General features: G+C 31.5%; 1 protein-coding gene across 1 annotated transcript in view; it reads left to right on the top strand.

Annotated features, from left to right (window-relative positions):
- Positions 1-23,005, top strand: part of Dna2 (DNA replication helicase/nuclease 2) — a 104,612-nt gene that overhangs the window by 48,527 nt on the left and 33,080 nt on the right. The window contains exons 8-10 of the mRNA XM_035373213.2: positions 10,224-10,406; positions 11,510-11,767; positions 14,648-14,952. Coding sequence (XP_035229104.1) covers positions 10,224-10,406; positions 11,510-11,767; positions 14,648-14,952 — 746 coding nt within the window. The remainder of the gene's footprint in view (positions 1-10,223; positions 10,407-11,509; positions 11,768-14,647; positions 14,953-23,005) is intronic.

Here is a 23,005-nt window from a genome sequence, read left to right on the forward strand (position 1 = left end):
TCAAAATTAACAAGTTTTCAGTTTCTCATAATACTTTGGAGAGGGTTTAATTTTGAAATAATCCTCCCTCTTTACACATGCTTCATTGTAAATAGAAACTCTTCAATTGTTAAAAGAAAGAAAAAAATAAATAAATAATGAAAGTAATGCTAGTATGCTAATTATGTTGAGAATATGAGTAAAATTTAAGAGTTTAAAATGTCGTACTTCATTTTTTAAACTTCAGTCATATTTTTTAAAAAATATAGATATATTTTAATAGTCATACTGTTAAATTTATTTTTCATTAAATGCAGTTATTATTTTTTGCCTTAATTAGATAAAGTTTTGTTAATATAAGGTGAAAGATTCAAGAATTTGTTAGGATTTGGATTTGATGAAATTTAGAATTTTCTCCAATTATATAAAAAATTTTATAATTTAAAAGCTATGAAATAAGTTGTCTTGTGTGTTCGTGTCTATCCAGTCAAAAGTCTTTAATCCGGACTCCTCGGGACTTCGGCGAATCCGGATTATCGGTTTTTCCGGATTATAGATCATCAGTTTAAATCTTGTAAGATGGCATGCAGAAATTATACAATTAAAAACATGAAATCATAATTTATGAAATAGAGAGCAATTGTGATCTAAAGGATATCAAAATTTACAAAAAGAAAGCTTAATATTTATTTGTTTACTTTATTAAACATTTCTTTCAACGTGCACATGCATAAAGCATACATTACGCATAGTCGAAATTAGAAAATTGCAACCAGAAAACTTTTATGCGTATTCGTGATATTTATATTATTGATTTAAATCATATCGGAGTACATCGAGATGAAACACTACATTTAGTAAGGAATTATAAGCCGAATAAAATAAAAACATCTGCCCTGAAGATGAGGATAGTGCTGACAGATCAACTTCCAGTTCATTGTGTGCCGCAACAGTCCCCCCCCCCCAGAGCAGCGTAAAATTAATAAACAGATTCCGGAATGGTTAGAGAAACAAAGGATATGTCTTTATCCATTTTTTGCAGCAATTCCACTTTTTGTTTGATGGACATTGAAACATGCTTTCGCTTTGTAGATCCTTTGGCAGCTCCAGAATCGGAAATTCTTTTTGACATAATCGAAAGTTGAAGCTTACTTTTATAAGATTGCTCTAACATTCTGCAAAAATTAATAAGCCGAATCCAATTAGAAGATTAAGGAACAACGCAATCTGCAACATTAACTGAAATAGATAATTAGATAATTTTAGCTTAGCTTAGACCATCCGTTATACATTAAACACACATGCGTAAACGTATTATGCGCATGCGTAAAGGTATTATGCACATGCGTAGCCGCATTATGTGTTTATGCATGCGCAGAAAGTTTGTAGCTTTGAGGTCCGGATTGTAGATCATTCCGGATTATGGACGTCCGGATTAAAGACTTTTGACTGTATATATATTAGGAATATAAAGTCTGTGCTGTTTGTCAAAATATGGCGTCACCTGTAAATTATGGTTAAAATTGTCTGACATAAAACATCATATCATAAAGTTGGATATTTGCTAACCATATAACTTTCAAATATTAGCAATTTTGTATCAACTTCCAATATTTTTTTGTTCAAAAATGTTGAGTTTTGAACTGAATGAGCATCATTTGCGGGAACTTTTGATTTACTTCTTTAATTTGAAGAAATCTGTAGCTGATGATAATCGTTGCTTGTAGAAGCATGAGGCTGTCTTAAGTGAGAGAAGTTTTCACGAGTGGTTTCAAAAGTTTAAGAACAGTCAATTTGACATCAAAGACAAAAAACATAGCCCAAGAATGAAAATGTATCAAGACACAAAATTTGCAGCAAACACAAGCAGAACTTGTATTAAAGGTGATTCAACAAGAAATTCTGCATCATTTAAAATAATTGAGAATGATTCAAAAGCAAGGAAATCTGGTTCCATATGAACTGAAGCCGAGACACGTTGAATGTCAATTTTTTACACATGTAGCCTTGGCTACTAATGTTTAAAATTAATTTATGACTAGTAACAGCATGAATTATAAACAAATAGCTAAGTTATTGCATTTTATTTTCCAGCTATCGAAATGCGACGCTACGAGCAACGTTTTGAAACCAAAACCTAGCAATCATGAATCAGAACTAGAACTAGTTGCCATTCAGCATAAAGAAATTTAAATATAAATATGAACTACTTATTGCCATTCAGCATAAAAGAAATATAAATATGAATATTAACAAAATATTAAAGTTAATTTTATAAAATAATTAAACACATGAACAAATATATGAAATAAAAAATAATTATTTCTCATGCAATAACTGGGCCACTACACTACTCCCCCACCAGTAACTAAGTTACGTTACGAAGATGGAGAAATAGGTAGTAACTAGTATTGCAGTGTTAACCACTATCAAAATAATTTAGTCAGTCCTTGAATCTAACAGGTAAACGTATAGTTCTGCCTGTGCGAGAATGTTTTTGATTCACATCCAAATTTGAGTCCGGTCTCTGCAAATTAGTGTAGTCAGGTTGTATCAACTGAGAATTTTCCTCAGCTAAAATATATGCTGGTTTCAAGCGATCCAGGGATACATTAACATGTTTTCCTTTTATGCTAATAGTAAAATATTTGTCCTTGCGATCAATAACAGGAAATGGTCCTTCATAAGGAGGTTCCAAAGGTTTTTTTACCCGATCTATTCGCTGAAACACATGAGAACAAGTTTTTAAGTCTTTATGGACAAATATCTGTTCAGATGAATTTTTACGAATTAGTCTCGGTCGAACAACTTCCATCTGTTTCTGGAGTTTATTAGCAAAAGTCTCCGATGCTGTCTGGATACTTGGTTCACTGAAAAACTCTCCAGGAAGTCTGAGACTCTGGCCATAAACTACTTGTGCAATAGAATGATTGGTATCTTCTTGAATAGCAGTACGCAAACCCAAAAGTACGGTTGGTAACGTGTCCGTCCAAGATATGTTGTTGTGGGCTTTTAATGCTGTTTTTAATGTTCGATGAAGGCGCTCAACTTTGCCATTACACGAGGGGTGGTAGGCAGTAGTGTGTTGTAAATTGATGCCACAGATTTTGGACAAAGCTCGTAATGTATCACTTTTAAATTGGGATCCACGATCACTAATGAGTTTACTTGGCGTTCCGAAACGCGCAATCCAGTTGCTATAAAAGGCTCTTGTGACGTTCTCAGAGGAAATATTTTCTAAAGGAATTGCTTCCATCCAATTCGAAAATCTATCTATGCAAGTAAGACAATAAATATTCCCTTTAGATGGTGGAAGTGGTCCTATGAGATCAATATGGATGACAGAAAATCTTCCTGGTGGTACTTCAAACTCACCTAATTCTGTTTTGGTGTGCCGACTGATTTTAGCTTTTTGGCAAGGAATGCAGGTTCTTGTCCACAACTGTACATCTTTTTTTATGTTAGGCCAAATGAATTTTGATGTCATTAATTTCATAGTCGATTTTATTCCTGGATGTGATAAACCATGAATTCGTTGAAAGACGTGTTTTCTGAAAGCCTGAGGAATATACGGCCGAATATGTTTAGTTGATGTATCACACCACAAATATTTCCCCGAAGGTAGAGAACATTGCTTGAAATTCAAGGAAGTAGTGGTTTGCAAACTCTTCAGTTCTTCATCTTGAGTTTGTTCATCAGCTATTTTATCATAATCTATCGATGAAATTTCATTAACTCTAGATAATGTATCTGCCACAATATTATTCTCACCTTTTACATATTTGATATCAGTCGAAAACTGGGAGATGTATTGAAGTTGGCGAGCCTGTCTAGGTGCTGCTTTGTCAAGTTTTTGACGAAAGGCGAATATTAAGGGCTTGTGATCTGTATAAATTGTAAATACTCTTCCTTCTAGATAATGCTTAAAGTGTCTAACTGAAAGATATATGCTTAATAGTTCTCTATCATAGGTGCTATATTTTTGCTGAGTATCACTTAATTTTTTAGAAAAAAATGCTATTGGCTTCCACGAGGAGTTTTCATATTGTTGCAACACTGAGCCAATCGCCATATCTGAAGCATCTGTAAATAACGCCAGAGGTAATTCAGAATTGAGAAAAGACAACAGTGCCGTGTTCACCAGGTCATTCTTGCACGTTTCAAACTGTTTTTCAACTTCTTCAGTCCATTCGATTTTACGTTTGTCCCTCTTTTTAGCCCCCTTGAGATACGCATGTAACAATGCTTGATTCTTCGCTGCATCCTTTATATAACGACGATAAAAGTTAAGTATTCCAAGAAAAGTTCTAAGTTCATGAATTGTTTCTGGTCGTTTGTAGTTAGTAATAGCTTGAACTCTTTCTGGCAAAGGACGAGAACCCTTAGGTGTAATTAGGTAGCCTAGAAACTCGATTTGGGGAAAAGCAAAGACAGATTTTGAAACATTAATTCTTAACCCAAATGTATGTAATCTTTCGAAAACTAATTTAAGGTGATTTTCGTGTTCTTCATGGGTACTGGATGCAATGAGTATATCGTCTAAATAGGGAAAAACGAATTCTAATCCTCTAAAGACTTCGTGAATAAATCTTTGGAACGTTGCAGGAGCATTTTTTAAACCGAAACTCATTACATTAAATTCGTATAAACCGAAAGGAGTGATGATAGCCGTTTTACATTTGTCTTCTTCTGCAATGGGAATTTGAAAATAAGCTTTGAATAAATCAATTTTAGAAAAAATATTTGTACCTCTTAAAATATGATGAAAATCTTCAATGCGAGGAATTGGGTATCGATCAGGTATCGTCTGCGCATTCAATCATCGGTAGTCTCCGCAAGGACGATATGAACCATCCTTTTTCGTAACAAGGTGCAAGGGGCTTGACCACTGGGAGTTTGATGGACGAATTATTCCATTGTCAAGCATAAATTTAAATTCCTCTTTAGCTATAGCTAAGCGTTTTGGATCGAGCTGTCGTGCCTTTGAATAAACGGGTTGACCATCAATCGTAATAAAATGTGTAACACCATGTTTAATTTGTGTAGGAAAAAGGTTAGGTTTAGAAATTTCGGGATATTTCGACAGTAAATCGAAAATTTTTATGGATTTATTTAATGTGGTTACTGAGTAATCACTGGAAATAGCAGCGACATCACACTGGACACAAAGCTGTGTTACGCCATCAATTAATTTTTTCTTATTTATATCGATAAGCAATTTATATTTGTGAAGAAAGTCAGCTCCTAAAATACCTTTTGTGACATCAGCAATTATGAATGGAAACTGAAAATCACGACGTAATCCCAAATCAAGAGTTAGCGTTTTTATGCCATAAGTAGAAATATCTGTGCCATTAGCTGCATACAGTTTATATTCAGTTTTACATTTATTCTGTGAAGTAGCAGGAATTATGCTTACGTCAGCTCCGCTATCAATAAGAAAGTGCAAATTTGATCTTCGGTCACGAATGAACAAACAAAATTTGCGACAATCCTTCATATTTTCTGCAGCAACGTTTGCCGCTGAACCTACTGCAGATTCGAGTTTTCCTGGTTTTTGAAATCGTTTTTTACCCAAGCACACGGAGGCTTGCATTTCTCTGAAATGCATTTTGCTCCAAAACGAAAGTGATAAAAACAAAATTTGCCAGTAGGGTCATATCGTTTACGAGATCGGCTTCGAGATCGTGAACGTGAATTACGTAAATCCGAGTCCCTGCGTCTTGAGCGAATGGTGATTTGATCAATTTTTTGTTCAAGAAAGGTAATTCTTTGCAACAAATCATTTGCGGGAACGGAAGGAGCATTAGTACTAAATACTTCTGGTTTCCGATTCATATCACTAATTTTATCTGCCATAGACGCTAACTTGGTTACATCTTCATCACTAACTAATAATATATTTTTTATGGAGTCAGGTAGCTTCTCCAGCCATAAAGTTTTGATTAGATTTTCAGACACATCTGTAGTAGCAACTGATCTCAACTTCTGCAAAAGTTGGCTTGGTTTCATGTCTCCAAGTTCGATACCAGTAATCAAATGTTTAATCCGTACATTTTTACTTTCTTTGAATAAATGTAATAACCTAATTTTAGCATCCGAATATTTTGTGGCACTATCGTTCGTTACAATGTCCCAAATATTTTCGACGAACTTAGGTTCAAGCTGTGAAACTAAATAATTAAATTTCGTTTCTTCTGAAACGATATTACTAATTTTGAACTGAGCTTCAACTTGAAAAAAACCATATTTCCGGTTTATCAATCCAAAAAGGAGGTATTTTTACACTCACCTTATGAAGCTCCGGTGACTGCATCGTATCTTTCATAGCAGTTTCAGAAGAGTCATTTGTTGACATTTCAAAAATTAATCAGGGTCACCACGATGTAGCCTTGGCTACTAATGTTTAAAATTAATTTATGACTAGTAACAGCATGAATTATAAACAAATAGCTAAGTTATTGCATTTTATTTTCCAGCTATTGAAACGCGACGCTACGAGCAACGTTTTGAAACCAAAACCTAGCAATCATGAATCAGAACTAGAACTAGTTGCCATTCAGCATAAAGAAATTTAAATATAAATATGAACTACTTATTGCCATTCAGCATAAAAGAAATATAAATATGAATATTAACAAAATATTAAAGTTAATTTTATAAAATAATTAAACACATGAACAAATATATGAAATAAAAAATAATTATTTCTCATGCAATAACTGGGCCACTACACACATGAAATACTGCTTGTCAGTCATAAATGGAAGTTTTATTTTTCATCGTATAGTCACTGATGAAAAATAGATCTACTATGATAGCCCAAAAAAGAAGCAATCCTGGAGTCCACCTGGCTATGCTTTAACATCGATGGCCAAGATAAGAAAATAAATAATGTTGTGTATATGATGGGCTACTTGATGTCACGTATTATGAGTAGCTCAAACTGAACAAAACCATTACTGGGGCTCTCTATCAAACACAAGTCATGAGAGCACTCAAAAAAAAAAAAAAAAAAAGAAAAAGAAAAAGAAAAAAAGAAAAAAAAAAAAGAAAAAAAAGAAAAAAAAATGCACCCACTTCTATTTTAGACATGAAAATATTATCCTCCTGCATGATAATGCTCATCTACATGTTGCGGCGCCAGTCAAAACCCACTCAGAAACACTCATAGGAGAAATTCCCCCCCCCTCCCATTGTATTCACCAGATGTTGCTCTTTTTGATTATTACTCATTTTGATTGATGGCACATGACCTGTCTGAGCAATGCTTCATATCAAGGGAGGATATAAAAGTTAGATTCATTTACGGATAGCCTAGATAAATGAAGTTTCTTCCAACACAGTATCCATATACTGACGAAAAGATAGAAAAAAGTGGTGGCAAGCAATAGACAATACTTTGAATAAAACATAGTGTATTATTCCTTCACAATTTTTTTAATATATATATAAAAGGGCAGAAATATATTTGTAGTCCTGATATATACATGGCCAGACATGCATTTGTATACAATAATAAAAACAATTATTGCTCCATAAGTAGTAAATTACATTGTATGCTGAAATAAAATACTGATAAGTTCAAGCAATGCAAAGAACTATTTACAATAATGTTGTTATACTAAATAATGCATAAAACAGCCAAATAAAATAAAACACTTAATACATCACATAATATATTACAACTAGATATAAATTAGTGAACTAATTTTGAATTAATGACTAGTTGTAGGACCTCTTGCTCCAAATTATTTGAAAAGTGGACTTAAGTAAATAAATTAGGCAGTTTTACAAAGAATCAAACAAAACAAAACAAAAACCTAATTAAATGGTTTTGCAGTAAAAATGTAGAAATACTGCTATTTTGTAGAAACCCATTTGCCTTGATTACTACTCTTCATAAGTCTGCTATCATCAAGTTTGGAATGTATGTTACATGGAAAACCATATGTGATCATTGTGCCTTTGTATTGAAGCTGCTTCTCTGCAGTCTTACTCCCTAAGTGATAATATTTTAAGATGGCAAGGTAAAAACTATAAATAAGAACTAAAGTAAAATTCCTATGTAATGCTATTTCCTTTCTCTCTCCCTCTCTAATATAATTATAAAGCAGAAGGAAAAGTATTTATAGATTATACATTGTATTCTAGCCTACTATATGATCATAAGAAGAACTTACATGCTTGCATACTTATTTTGACCTTGGTAGCAAGGCATTATGTCATGCTAAAAATTACATTTTGAGCTTGGAGAAAAGTTAATTGCAGTGACTTTTAATTAAGGCTATGTTTCTTCCAGGACAGTGGGAGGAAAATGGAAGGAACTGAAGGAAATAGTAAAAATGATGTAACAGTGTAGAATATAAATAAAAGAATATAATAATAACAATATATTTAAAAATATGTTTTGTTTCTTCTGCAATAAAATGCAAAGCAAATAATTTATTCCGAAAAATCTGGAAAACAGCGAGATAGAATTCTTATTTATTTTATTGTTGCAATATTTAATTGAATTTTTTCCTTTTAAACATGTTGCCTTAATGAGAAAATAATTGTTACAGTTAAAGATTTTATATTTGAACTAATTATTTTTAAATGTGTATATTGAACTAGTAATTTAGAAGTATTTTAAGGTTTTAAACATGTCTATAATGTATGTCATATTTTGTTTTACTTCTTTTCTTCATTCAGTTGTTCATCCTTTCTCCTTTAACTGTAAGCTTTTAACAAAAAAAGCTCCAGCCGTTGTGAAAACAGGTTTCATTTCTGGAGTAATAAAGTATATACATGGGATATTTCGGCATTCGTGATGAAGCTTGGCATCAAAGTTCAGGCATTTCGTTTGCAGAGTGGTAAGGCGAAAATCCAAAAGGAAGAGGCAAGATAATTTAGCTGTTAAGTGCACATCTTTATTCCATAGCTTTTCACTGTCACTCAATTTTCACTGTCGCTCATGCTATACTTCATATGAAATTCTCCAAATTACACATTCAATAGTGATTTAAACTAAATACGATTAAATTTTAACTTTCTGCGTCATAACTAATTCTAACAAAAGGAAAGATAGATTAAGCAGCAACGAGATATATAGCACAGGAGGAGAGGCGAGCTTCTGTCTGCAAAATGGCACGCACTCAGTATTTATAGTAGCGTTTATGTAATAGGCTAGGAAATTCTAGAAGGTACTAGTCTATTGAAGAGATTCTAAATTGCAGAAAATTAATTAAAGGTTGCTGGTTCGCAAAGAGTAAAGCCATCGTATTTTTTATATTTTACATACAAACATACATATTATCTAGGAAAGTTTAATTATAGTATACACATAAGGCCAAATATGCATGTAATGAAAATATTTAAATTAATTACTAACATAATAGTGTTGCATATAAATGCAGTAAAAATATAATATTGATATGAATGAGGTAAATAAATATATTTCTTCCAGCCAATTTTTTTCCACCATAGAAAAAATATATCAGCCCTGCCTCCCATAGCATTTTCAAAATTTTGTATGGTAGATATATGTCATTTCTGAAAATTCATATAAACTGTGTGATGTGGTTGAGATTAAAATCTAGCAAGATTAGAGTAGATGGATTTTCTTTTGAATTTATCTACTTAAAATTTTAAAAGCAAAGAATGTTTGTTTTATTATATTGTTTTTGAAATGATGCAGATTCAATTTTATTATCAAAATTTTCTTTTATTCAGTTTTGTTCTTTATTCTTCCTAAATAATTATGTTATTTTGCTATTTATAATAGATATGACTGAAAATCAGTTTCAGAATCCATCTAAATTTAGAAAGGGAAACATTTCATAGCAAGTACATAAAAATACATGTATATATGTTACCAAAAAATGTTATTGCAAGCATACAAATGAGGCTAATCAAATTTTATAGAAAAATAAAATATTTATATTAGTAATATAACTGCTATGTATGAATAAAATATAGATATATAATAATATTATATAAGTTTAAAATTAGTTTCTTCCACTTACATTGAAAAAACCTATTTCTTCCAGCTGGATTTTTCCTATTGAAGAGGCTTGCCTACCCTGCTTTTAATGTTTTGTTATGATGGAAAGGGTTAATCATTTTGATATTAATATAAATTTATAATAAGTAAAGCTTTATTATATATATGCAACTGAATTTTTTTTATGCTTTAATATATAATTAAAAATTCAGGATACTCAGAATTCTTAAAATATTTTTTCCCCCTCTGATTCTTTTAGTGCATTTTCTGGAGTTAATACTTTTGAAGCTTCCCATGCCATGAAGAATCTAGTTCCAATATTTACAAGTCATCTTAACAAGAATGATTTAGAATATTTTAAGAAATGGTCATATTTATTGCAATTAGAGTCATCAAATAATGCTGAAGTCAAAGCTTTTTGGGATGAAGATGCTGTAAGCCGGTAAAGATTTAATTTGAATCATTTAATGTATCATTTTTAGTAAATATAAAAGCTATGCAGAGATCTGATTATTTTATTCACTAAATATTATTAATTCAGTTTAAGTAATTTATTAATTCAGTAATTTCAGTAGTTTAAGTAATTATTAATTCAGTTTAATATTATTAATTCAGTTAAGTTTTTAGGGACATCATAGTTTAAATGCAGAGAAGTAGAAGCAGACACTCACATTCACACACACACAAAGAGGGATTTTTTTTTTCTTTTTTTTTCTGCCCCCTCCATTGTAGGATAACATGTGCCAAACAGTTTTCCACAAAAAAAGTATTGACCTCCATTAAATTAAATGTGTTGTTTATATCTCTTATAACAGCATCCCTCCAAAGTAAATATTATCAATAAAAAGTTTTAAAAATTCTTTCTTTCTATTTCTTTCTTTAATTATTGAAATAATGAACTTAAGAGATAAATTTCTTACATTTAGAAAATTTTTTCCATACTCAAAATGAACTTATGATGAAAGTATATATGCTTTATTGCTCAAAATATCAAGTTGGCAGTATATTTTTCTACAGAAATTGTTTTGGTACATGTTTACTCGAATAAAAAATATCTCAAAATTTTTTGAGAATGTGTAATAGATATCTGAAAACTTCTGGATGTTATTTATGAGATTAAACCAGTCTTACAGAGTAAAAATTATATTACTTACTTTATTGAAATTTCATATAAACATGCAATAACAATCTTAAATTTTAAATGAAAGGTTACTATATAAAAAATAAACAAATACGTATGTAACAGAATAAATATGCTACCCGAAAAAATTTTGATGAATTTAAAATTTCCTCACATCCACAGTAATGTTGTAATTTGTGCGTGAAATCGTTTCATTTGCAGTCAAAAATTGACTTCTCAAGCAATAAATTCTGCCCAATTAAAACGAAAAAAGAAAAGGCATACATTAAATGTACAAAAGTATCTAATGCCCTGCCCTCAAGTTCATTTTACTGCATACTTTTGAAAATGTTCATCAACTGATAATGTTACCAAACGTTATTGAATATTACCAATTTATTGAATATAATATATTTTATTTGCAGAGAAAGGCAAGGAATGTGTCTTAGTTGTGTTTGTTTGGCAAGGAATCAGTCAGTTAGACAAGAAACTGAAGATGGTTTATTTGTGCATACTTTTCATCGATCATCAAATAGTACAGAAAAATCTAGTTTTAATATTTTTGGTCTAAAAGAAGGTGATTATGTGGCAATCAGTAATCAAGAAAACCCTGATGAAGTTGCTATTGCTATGGGCTACATAGTAAAAATTCATGAATATTTTGTAGAAGTGGCAGTTGAAAGGTAATATTCTTTCATTGTGTGGAAAATCATATAATGAACCTTTTGATTTCATTTTAAAATTATTGTTATATGTTACATATATATATATATATATATATTAGGTCATCCAGAAAGTACTGCAGTTTTTTTTTTTTTTTTTTAAGTACATAACAAAAAAAATTTCATGAAATCACGTAAGCAGTATTTTGTTCTACGATTTTTTTTTTCCCCCATTTCTCCAGCAACTGGAAAATTCTTTTTCTAGCAAAGTCATTACATTTATTCATAAAAAAAGTTATTGAGGTGCTGTTTGACAGTGTCCAAAGAAATGAACAGGTTGTTCAAAGAATTTTGAAGTGACCTGAAAGGATTAAAAATTCAAAGGGGCAATGTCTAGTTAGTGGGGGGGGGTGACACAGAACAATATTCAAACCAGCAGCCATAACATCCAAGTCTTTGTGACATGCACTGAAATGGGGAGTCAAGTATTGTAATGATGGAAGATAACAACTCAACAAGTGGACAGTTCTTGGCACTTTGCTTCTATTTCTGGTTTTAAAGCTGCCATTTGGAAACAGTATTTTTCCAAATTTATAGTCTGATTTGGTGACAATAATTCATTGTATACAATTCCTTTGTAGTCTGTTTGTACAAAAGTTCCCTTTCAATGTTACTAATGGAGATTCTTTTTTCTTACTCCGTAACCTTTTTAATTTAACATTATTGCATAGTATCCATTTCCCATCTCCAATAATGATCCATTTAAAAAGAAGTATTATTTATTTATTTTTCAGCAAATAATCACTTGCCAAAACTCGAGCAAGTACTCTACTGTTTTAAAATATAGGATAATACACTGAAACAGCTTACATAGCAAATCTTCTTGAAATTGTTATGTGCTATACATTTTGAACAATGTAAATTTGCCAAAGTAGGAGCTAAATAAATTTAAAATTTATTAATGGTAACACTTTACATTCCACAAATTTTCTCTCATTCATGTTAACTAAGCATTTATACTTTGAAGCTATTAGGCCTTTATCCGTGTACATTTCAAAGACACTTCTCATAAGTTACTTTTTTCGAATGACTTCAGAAAAGTCTTAAATTCAGTTATCCACTTATATTGAATTTCGTAATGCAACTGCATGTTAGAGTAAAGATGAAGATTTCACTTTTAGGAAAGGTCTATACTGTGACCCTTTTTATTATTATTATTATTATTATTAAGATAAAAAAAAATTGCAGGAGATTTTCACTTTTATGTACGAAGACAATTTATTAGATGTCTGCAGTAGTTTTAAAGTTATTCAGCTATTTATTTAAAAATAGTTTTGCATTTTTTCCATCCAGTGGCAGAAAAAAAAACATAATTTTTAACTCATGAGATTGCATAATTCCTTTACAAACATAAGGATGCATGAAATGTGAGAAAAATCTCAATGCTCATGTGCAAATCATGAAACACTGGATTGAAAAAATTTTGAATTCAGGAATAAATAAGAGTACAAGGAAAGGTTGCCATAATTATGCAACAGGATAGGTAAATAAAATCTAGCCACTTTGAGCCATTTATTACCATTTTAGTGGTTTTTTTATTCAAGAGTTGCTATAATTGATAAATTTCTTGTTATGCTTTTGAGAAATGTTTTACTGTAAATTAAAGCTATGATATTTGACTAGCCTCTGACTGCAGGTGCAAAATTCTTAAAAATGGAAACACCAGTTCCCCCCAAATGAAATTGTAAATTGATGGAGAAACAGTTTGCCACATTAATGTATGAAAATTTTAGTACTCCGCATATATTCATGATAAACAGTGATTGTACTATTCTCAGATTCTGCAATCAGAGGGTTAAACATATTTGGGAGATTATTATATTGTGTAAAGTAGGTTCCAGTTATATAAAAACTGTAGTAAGTTATAAATTTTCTTCAGTAAATATTTTTATGATTCCCTTGTGAAGATACTTAGTTTTTACTTAGATGTTTAACCACTTGCCTGATTATCCCGAGTTATCTCGGGTTCGTATATATTGCAGTTAATTATTATCCCGAGAAAACTCGGGCGAAGCAGAATTTGTTAGTACGATTTCTTTTATCACGGTTTTATTCGGTCTGGAGGAAATGAAAGGAAATATTCAGCTTTGATTGGCAATTTGCCAAATTTTGTTGGTTGTGTGATTCTTTTGGAGGAACTGGTCACGTGTTTCCCTATTGTATTGTATACGTTGGCTTGTGGATTAGTAATGTATAAAGAAGGATTCATGCGTTGAAAAAAAATAAAATGATGGCGATGATGCAAGATAGCGAAAGCAATGATTTTTCAGATAATAATTATGAAGAGGTGGAAAAAAAAAATCAAATCCAACAAGACAGTGTACTCTGTGTTTCCGTGAAAGAGATTCCAGAGGTAAGCCAGTAAGAAAAGAGACCAGATACCAGTGTAGAATGTCGGCATCACTCTGTGTTGTCCCTTGTTTCAAAAACTATCATACAAAGATTAATATTTAACTTTTTTCCGTTTGCCCGAGGTAACTCGGGATAGTAAACTAATATTAAAAATAAATGCTTTTACACCTTCAAAAAATTAAAAATTCAACTTAAAACCTACATATTTTGATTTGTTTTGTTTTGTTGTATTTAATAATAAAATAAAAAAATGTGATGATTTTTTGCAATTTTTTTTTTTTTAATTTGTAAGGGAAGCGGTTAAAATTAAAGAGAGAAAAATATTAATATCAAGTATATCTGACTAATAATTTACTGTCAATGAAATTAATCTTTCATCAAATTAAATAGCAAAATAAGTTTTAAAATTTTCTTAAATACTATTTTTTTCTGATAAATTAGCTAATTATTTTCTCTATTTAAAAGAAAAATTATTATTTCTGTTTACAGAGATCTAAATACTGTGGCCCGCTACAAAGATTGTGTGTTTCGCATTGATAAGCAAATATCTTCCAGTTCAACTGCCTATATCCGTAATAATTTAGTACATTTGATGGCTGATGATAATCAAGCAACAAAATTAAGAAAATTTATTATTCAAAAACAAGAGCCACAGTTCGTAAGTTCATTGCCTAAACAGGTTGTATTAGTAGGACGTCCAATTTTGAAATCTCTTAATAAAGTTCAACAGAAAACTGTACTGAAAGCACTTATGGCAGAAGACTACTTTCTCATCAAAGGAATGCCTGGAACAGGTATTTATATCTTTGATTATTAAAGAGTTAAATTAGAGAGTTTTGCAATTTTTTTTTACTGTATGTATACGATTAGATTTTGCTGGAACCCTTTCTCTCACATAAAAATTCATTGCTTGAAACAGATGGGAGAACTCTATGCTTACTCAGCTCATGCTGTGATATCAAATGATGCTGAAATTGTAATTTGATAAATAATGTTAATGCTAAGAGGGTCCTTATATGATTAACTAGAATAATAATATATTTATTTGAATGCAGCTCAAATGAAATAAACTTAAATATTTTAATTTATTTGCATAAAAAAATACAATGCCTGTTGCACTGATAAAAATTCTGTACTTTCCAATTAACTGCATCCCACCAAAAAGTTGTGAAAAAGCATTCAGAAGGTAAAGCAGTATGTCACCAAAACAGTTATGTGGCAAACCATGATGTCTGCAAAATGTATTTATATGGCAACCCAGCTAAGTGCAGCAGCAGTCTGTTTTGATCAGTGCACACTGCCATGTTTGTGCAATTCTCTGATGCTTTTTTGAGCAAAAACAAATCGCTGTGTATCCGTTGTTTATTTGTTGCATATCCTATTGTTTATTTGTCCTTTTCTTGTGGCAAATTCCACAATTCTTTGGTTTACAAAATAGAGGAATATTAATATATTAGATACTGCAGCAAACTTTCAGTAGCATTTTGATATCCCTTCCTCTCCCGCCATAATAACCCAACACTTGCTGATACTTGCAACTGCACCCACACACACAAAGCATTAGTTGGGAAGTACAGCCAAAACCATCAGCCATTTGCCAGCTGTCTCTTCATCAAGAATATTGTCCAAAGTTTATCAAAGGGATGACCTATATTTCACTTGCAATGAGGGAGAAAGACAACACATATACAATCTTTAAATGGGAGTTAAATTTGCACCCTAGTTTTGGGGATAATAATCAGCCTCTGTCCATGTTATCCCAGATGGTCGTTGAGAGCCTTTCATTCAAAAATATTTATTTCAGATGAGAAATTTTATTGGAAGTAGGTATGAATAAAAGCAAATCTTGCTATATGGAGAAAAACTTAAATTTTTATTGCATGGGAAAAGAAGTTAATTCAGTTCTCCGACATCCGTCTTGGAGGAGTTATATTTGTTACCTTCACTTTAGGAATGATAATGAAAAATCAAGTTATGATTCATTCTTATTTGACAATTAATATCTTATTATATGATTTTTAACAACTGATAGCTATCAGTTTGCTGATAAAATTGTACTTACTGAAATCAAAACTTGAAGTGAGAACTCAGTAGTTTGAAACTGAAGTCAATCTTGCCTCAACAGTTTGGATCAATCGCTCTGGTCATGACACTGTTTGCAAAACTTTATTTCTGAGAAAAGCACTAGGGTTAAGACAGACACAATGATGCAATGGAAAGAAGTAAAACTTCTAAGAATGGACTGCCTTAAATGATGATTTATAGAACTGAACTGGAATATCCTTATAACTGCATATGTCAAAAACATTGAAAACTCCTACTATTTATAATTGAAATTCCTTAAATCCATTTTATTTCAAATACAGGAAATGTCTTAAATTGCCCTAAAAAGCCAAAAAAAAAGTATAATTATTTTTCCTTATGTTTTTAAAGGAAAAACGGAAAAGATAGATGGAGAAAGGCTAAAGAAAAAAAAAAAAAAAAATTGTTTCTCGTTGAATACTGAATGCTGCTTACTCAGATCTAGCTTATCAAAAAAACTGTTTCAGACAACATATTTTACAAGCAAATTATAGTTATGAACCTCATGTAATTAGAATTTTAAAGCTTAATACCACAAACTTTTTATAGAAAAAGTTTTATCATTACAGGGATAACTACAAATGATCCATGCAAGCTAAAGTTAGGAAGTTGGGAAGCTGTTAGTTGATTGATACACAAAGTAGTTGTTTTCATAAAAAAGTAATATTTAAAAACTATAAAAATAAGATGACATATGCAAACAAGGTGAAGGGTTGGTAGCTGTCAGACTAAGTGCATAGCACAATGTTGCTCTAAAGTTATTGTACTTTACAAATTATGTAAATTTCAATTCACGAGCTGAAATTTAGAATTTTCAAACTTTTGAAAAAATTATGAGAGAACGCATGCCAAATCATCTGATTTCAAAAGCGAAGACAATGTAGATCAAATAAATATGAGTAGTTGCTGAAAGTAAGCCTGTATGTTGTGTAAGAAACATCTGATGTAGGCAAAATTGTTTTTATTGTTTTGGCTGCTTTTGGTAAGACAGTGCTTTTAAAGTATACTTTTAAAATAATATTGTTATTGCATATATGCTAAATAATTGGTATATTAAAAAATAGCTTTTTAGAATGCAAGTTATATCAAAAATTGAATTAAGATTTGCCCTGAGTTGAACAATATTCCTAATTTAAGGGAAATTATCATTAATAGTTTAACTATCTCTAAATCAGGAATTAACTCTTTTTCAATGTACTTTTTATAATCATACATAAATTGATAGATACCACAAAAAATATGATTTCTTCTTCTATTTTATAGAATAGTAGTGGTCGATTAGTGGCAAAGTTAATGAAATTATTATTATTATAGAATTTTTATATATTTTCACACTTTTAAGCATTTTAGGTTTATCTATCTTCGTGTAAAGATTGTTTGAAATCAATACCACAACATTCTTGAGATTACCTATATTTATTATTCCTGGCCATTTAGTGCTTAGTGCTTATTAAATTCACTGGTTAATAAACTCAGGCACTCATTACATTCAAAATTCCAGGAAACAAACAAACAAAAAAAAAAAATGTATACTAATAGAAAAACACTATTTATTAAACTCATTTCTACCACTTGTTAAACAATCCTCTAGAGGCACTGTAAATGATTGTGAGGATTTCTTCTCAAATGCCAGCTAATAAGAGGTGGATGTATCCTATCTTTTAGGGTTTCTATGTTCTATATCTTACCTTTGGGATTGACCCATTATGTTCACAGAGAGTTATAAAAGAAATTCATAAAATGCTCCTAAACATTGCCATATATTAAGAATCTTTGAATGGAACGGATGTATTAACTGTAGTCTGAAAAAAATGTAAGAAAATCACTGATCATGCTTGTAATCATGAAGTAGCCTCTCTGCAAGATAGAAGCGTAAATTTGAAAAAAGTATTTTTAAAATTTTTGTGTCTTAACTTATTGAAATGCTGAGCAAAACAACTTAAACCTATACGAAGAAAAGGATAAAATGTTATAACATTTCAAAGCTTTTTGTAATTGCAGCCAGATAAAAACTATATTTAAACTGGGAATGTCCAAATAGAATTGTGCAATTTACTTAAATAAGGATTTATAATTAATAAAGAACTTTAAAAAAATGCAATTATCTCAAGAAAGATAAAAAATGACAGAAAAGCATAAAATGTTGAAATTCCTTTTCTGGTATGGTTTCAAGCTATAAACTTTAAAAAAATGCTTCTATTACTAGAGTTTTTTTTTTTTTTTTTTTTTTTTTTTTTTTTTTCTCTCTAATTTGTTAAATACTGGGAAAGAATTTTCTATCAACTGACATATGGCTCATAGTTTGGAGAAAGAGATCTAACATTGCTCATCAGAAATTGCATGGCAGAAGGAAGAAAGAAGCGAATCATCATGCAGCTGTTAACTGGGTAAAAGGCATTTTTACTTGGACTGCTATATAAATACAAACCATACAAAATTATAATGCTGACAAAATTGAACTGTGTCACAGAATTGTTGCGACTGATGATTGTGGGTTCTTTTCATCAGTTATTTTGCATCATTCATAAAACAAACTTTTACTTTTTAAATGTTTTTATTCACAGTAACACAACATAAAAAACTATATTTTACATACCATGATTTCCGGAAGAAATGCTGTGCCGTTTACGTGTTTAAAACTTAAATTTTCAGCAGGTGCGGCATTTCTACACATGTGGCATTTAGGTGCACTAAAAATAATATTTCCTATGATGGTCATTGTACATAGTTTGGATGCCCTTGTCATTGTACATAGTCTAGTGCTGTTCCCACACAAAAGACCACTCAGTTGCTTTTTGTGAACGTTATTTTGTTTACATTCTTTCCCTTGAACGGACCTACATGCCTTATTCACCCCAAACGGGATCTCAGAACAAGAACATTCTTCCCCCTTTCAAATCAACATTCTCATCAGTTTGAATAGTCTCTCTCCTCTGCCATTCGATGAATCTTCCAGGACCCATCCTCTCCCCACCCCTGCCTTTTCTACAATTTTTTTCAAAAGCGGACACGACTCCACCCACCTCGCAATAACGAACTCTGACGTATTTCCACTTCAGCATGAATCGATTTTTCTTGGCATTCTGCCAGATACAGATCCCATCAGTTTGGGAACAAGTACTCGTTGAATAGTTTTTAAGTAAGAAGGGAGCGGAAAATTTTTGAAAATGGCACCTAAAGGGCACAGAAGCTATACTGCTGGTTTTAAGCTTAATGTAATTTCACGTGCTGAACAAATTGGAAATAGAGCAGCAGCTCGAGAGTTTGAAGTGGACGAGACATGTATTCGACGTTGGAGAACTGAAAAAGAACTTCTTAAAAATATGCCACAACAGAAACGAGCCAAAAGACGTGGTATTGTAAGGTGGCCGAATCTAGAGGACGACCTTGCAAATTGGATAAAGCAGCAACGAGGAAAGGGAATGGCAATATCGACTGTAAAAATTCGCTTACAAGCAAAATTTTTAGCAAAACAAATGAACATAAATGATTTCAAAGGAGGGCCTTACTGTTGTAGCAGATTTATGAAAAGAAAAAATATTTCTGTGCGTACTAGAACAACAGTCGGGCAACAATTACCAGTGGAGTGGCAGGATAAAAAGGCATCTTTTCTAAAATATGTGACAGATATTATCGACAAAAATAAAAAATTCTTTGGTCACAGATAATAAATATGGATGAAACATCGTTAGCTTTCGACTCTCCTGCAAACAGAACTGTTGATGAAACTGGTGCAAAAACTGTATCTGTGCTTACGACGGGGCATGAAAGAATGTCATTTACATGTGTGTTAGCTTGTGCCGCAAACGGTGACAAGCTAAAGCCGATGATCATTTTTAAACGAAAGACTATTCCGAAAGGAGATTTTCCTAATGACATAATTATTTGTGCAGATGAGAACGGCTGGATGTGCGAAACAATATGCATGAGTGGCTACAAAAAGTTTGGCAGTGTCATAAGGGATCTTTTTTCCAACCAAAAGGATTACTGATAATGGATTCCATGTGTGCTCATTTACTTGAGTCATTGAAAACCAGATGCCAAAAATTGTCTAGAACGTAGCAATAATTCCTGGTGGTTTGACAAAAATCTTACAACCATTAGATTTGTCAAGTAATAAATCCTTCAAAGCTGAAGTCCGAAAGCAGTGGGAGTGTTGGATGAGTGAAGGATTGCATACGTATACCAAAAGTGGTAAAATGCATAGAGCATCTTATGAAGAAGTTGCAAAGTGGGTAGGAAGTGCGTGGAAATCGGTAAAAACATCGTCAGTAATAGCAGGGTTCAAAATTATATCCTTAGATAAAGAGATTGTAAACCAAGAGGATGAATGTGACGATCTGGAAGACTTAGATCAGGATTTACTAAATCTTTTTAATTCAGATAGTGAAGAATCAGATTTTGATGGCTTCATACGATGTATAGTTTGCTATAATTCCTTTTGTAAGTAAAATTTAAAATTTCCCTTTGTCATCCAAATTTAATATTTCGTTGTTGCAACATTTTTTATAATATAGTCTGAGTATTACAAATATGGACTTCTTTAGTGGGTAAATATAAGTATATGCGGGAACGTAAATATATTTTCAACATTTCTTACCTTTAATTTATTTTTGAGTTATGGTTTCATTTCATGCATTTTTCTTAACTGATATGTCATATATCAGGACTTAGATTGAAATTTTGCATCTATACGGCACACGAATCTATTGCGGTGTTTCTGTGTAATTTTAATTTTTTTCCCGCCATTTTTCTCGAGTGCGGCGTTGCGGCCTTTCTTCCAGAAATTACAGTACATTATCACACATCCTTTATTAAGATTTTCTCTCATTTTAGCCCGAAGAGCTGTTAATTTCATTTTAGCATTTTGCGTTGGTTCACTATAAATGTTGGTTCACTTTTCAAATTGTTGCCACCAAATCAGTGTAATGAAGAATACAGTTCAGTAAAACAGTTATTTGTACTCAAGATATGAATGCATTTTAAAATTTACTTCTGAAACTGGATTTTCTTCTGTATTAGAATGTGTATTTATGCCATGTTACATACATCTGCTAAAATACTTCCTAAATACATTTATTTGTTTAAAATTGTTACCTGTAAATATCATGTAGAATGTGTTTCTGAAGTCCAAAATTCAGACAGCCAAATATCCAGAATGATCTAAAATCTGGACCTCTGGACCATCAGCCTTTTTTTTTTTTTTTTTTTTTTTTTTTTTAAACTTTTTTGTGCACTTTACACATGTGCATTTGATATTTTTTCATAATACAGTACAAAGTCCAAAATCTGGACCTCAAAGCCACAAACATTTTTTTTGGGGGGGGGGGGTGCTTTACGCATGCACATTTAATTTTTCCTTCCATAATAAAATGTGTGGAGATTTTCGCTTAAAAATTCGGATTCTTAATTTCACTTGGGCACTAAATAAAATGCATCGTTATGAAAAAAAAATCATGTAAGCATAAATTTGTGAGATTAATAATTTGGCTCTACAACTGAGTGCTTGGCATTACATCTCATATTCACCTATTTTTATATCCCTGACGCCAACCTGGCGAGTCATTATTTATTATATTTTGCTTTCAACACCGCATGTTTATCAATACATGACAGCTTCAGTAATAACTCATGCAGTGATGTCTAAACTTTATTTTATATTAATAATTGAATAACAAGAGTAAGGCAACCTTTTCTGCTAACATCGCGTTTGGCGATGATTATAGATTTTTTAAATGCTCTAAGAAATGTTGACGAGGAAAAATTCAACAAAAATTTCTTTTCATATGCTAAAAATAGATTTTGTTAATGAAGCTCATAGGCCAAAAGATTACATTTAGTGCTATTTTAATTAAGAATAACTGATATGTTATTCACCATAAACTCAGAAGCGGAAAGAATTTTAGGGAAGACACAATTTTTAGAATTTGGGGAAGCATCAAGTGGCAAACTTAAGGGATGAGAAGTTTTTTATAATTTAGGGAGGAAAGCACTGGGATCAAAAGTTTAGGCGCGGCGAAAATTTAGAACTTAGAAAGGCGCTTTGTAGTAGAATTTAGAGACTGCACCAAGTGGTATCTAGCGCCGGCCCTAGATAAAGCCTTAAGTATATGTGAGAGTTTATTTATTCAGGACTCAGATTAGCTTTAAGCATGTGCAAGAAATAAATGTAAGTATAGCAAATAACTAATACAATTCAGTCTTAATTCAGTATGCAATAAGAGCAAGACAAAATTTAGTGGAACAACTTCGCTTTCGTCATCAATCTTGTGATACACAGCCAATAATGTATAACGGACGCTATTAAGCTAGGCTAACTAAGGCATTTCAGTTAACGTTGCACACTGCACTGCTCCTTAATCTTCTAATTTGATCCAGCTTAGTATTTTTTGCAGACTGTTAGTTATTATTACAGAAATTTTATGAAAATTAAGCTTGAACTTTCGATTATATTGAAAAGAGTTTCCAGTTCTGGAGCTGCCAAAGGATCTACAAAGCGAAACCATGTTTCGATGTCTATTAAAAGTGGAATTGCTGCAAAAAATGGATAAAGGCATATATATCTGTCTCAAAATTATGCCTGGAGTATGGCATTGGAAAGTCAACTGTATATGACATAAGAAAAAGGAACTTTTTGAATTTTTTTATGGAAGCAACTGGATGGAATTTTTTTATGGAAGAAATGTTTAATAAAGCAAACAAATAAATATTAAGCTTTTTTTTTAAATTTTGATACCCTTTAGAACATAATTGTTCTTTATTTCA

Source organism: Stegodyphus dumicola, chromosome 4 (genome assembly GCF_044657685.1).
Source record: "Stegodyphus dumicola isolate Sdum_Otavi_A_Nest chromosome 4, ASM4465768v1".
In the NCBI taxonomy this organism is placed as follows: domain Eukaryota; kingdom Metazoa; phylum Arthropoda; class Arachnida; order Araneae; family Eresidae; genus Stegodyphus; species Stegodyphus dumicola.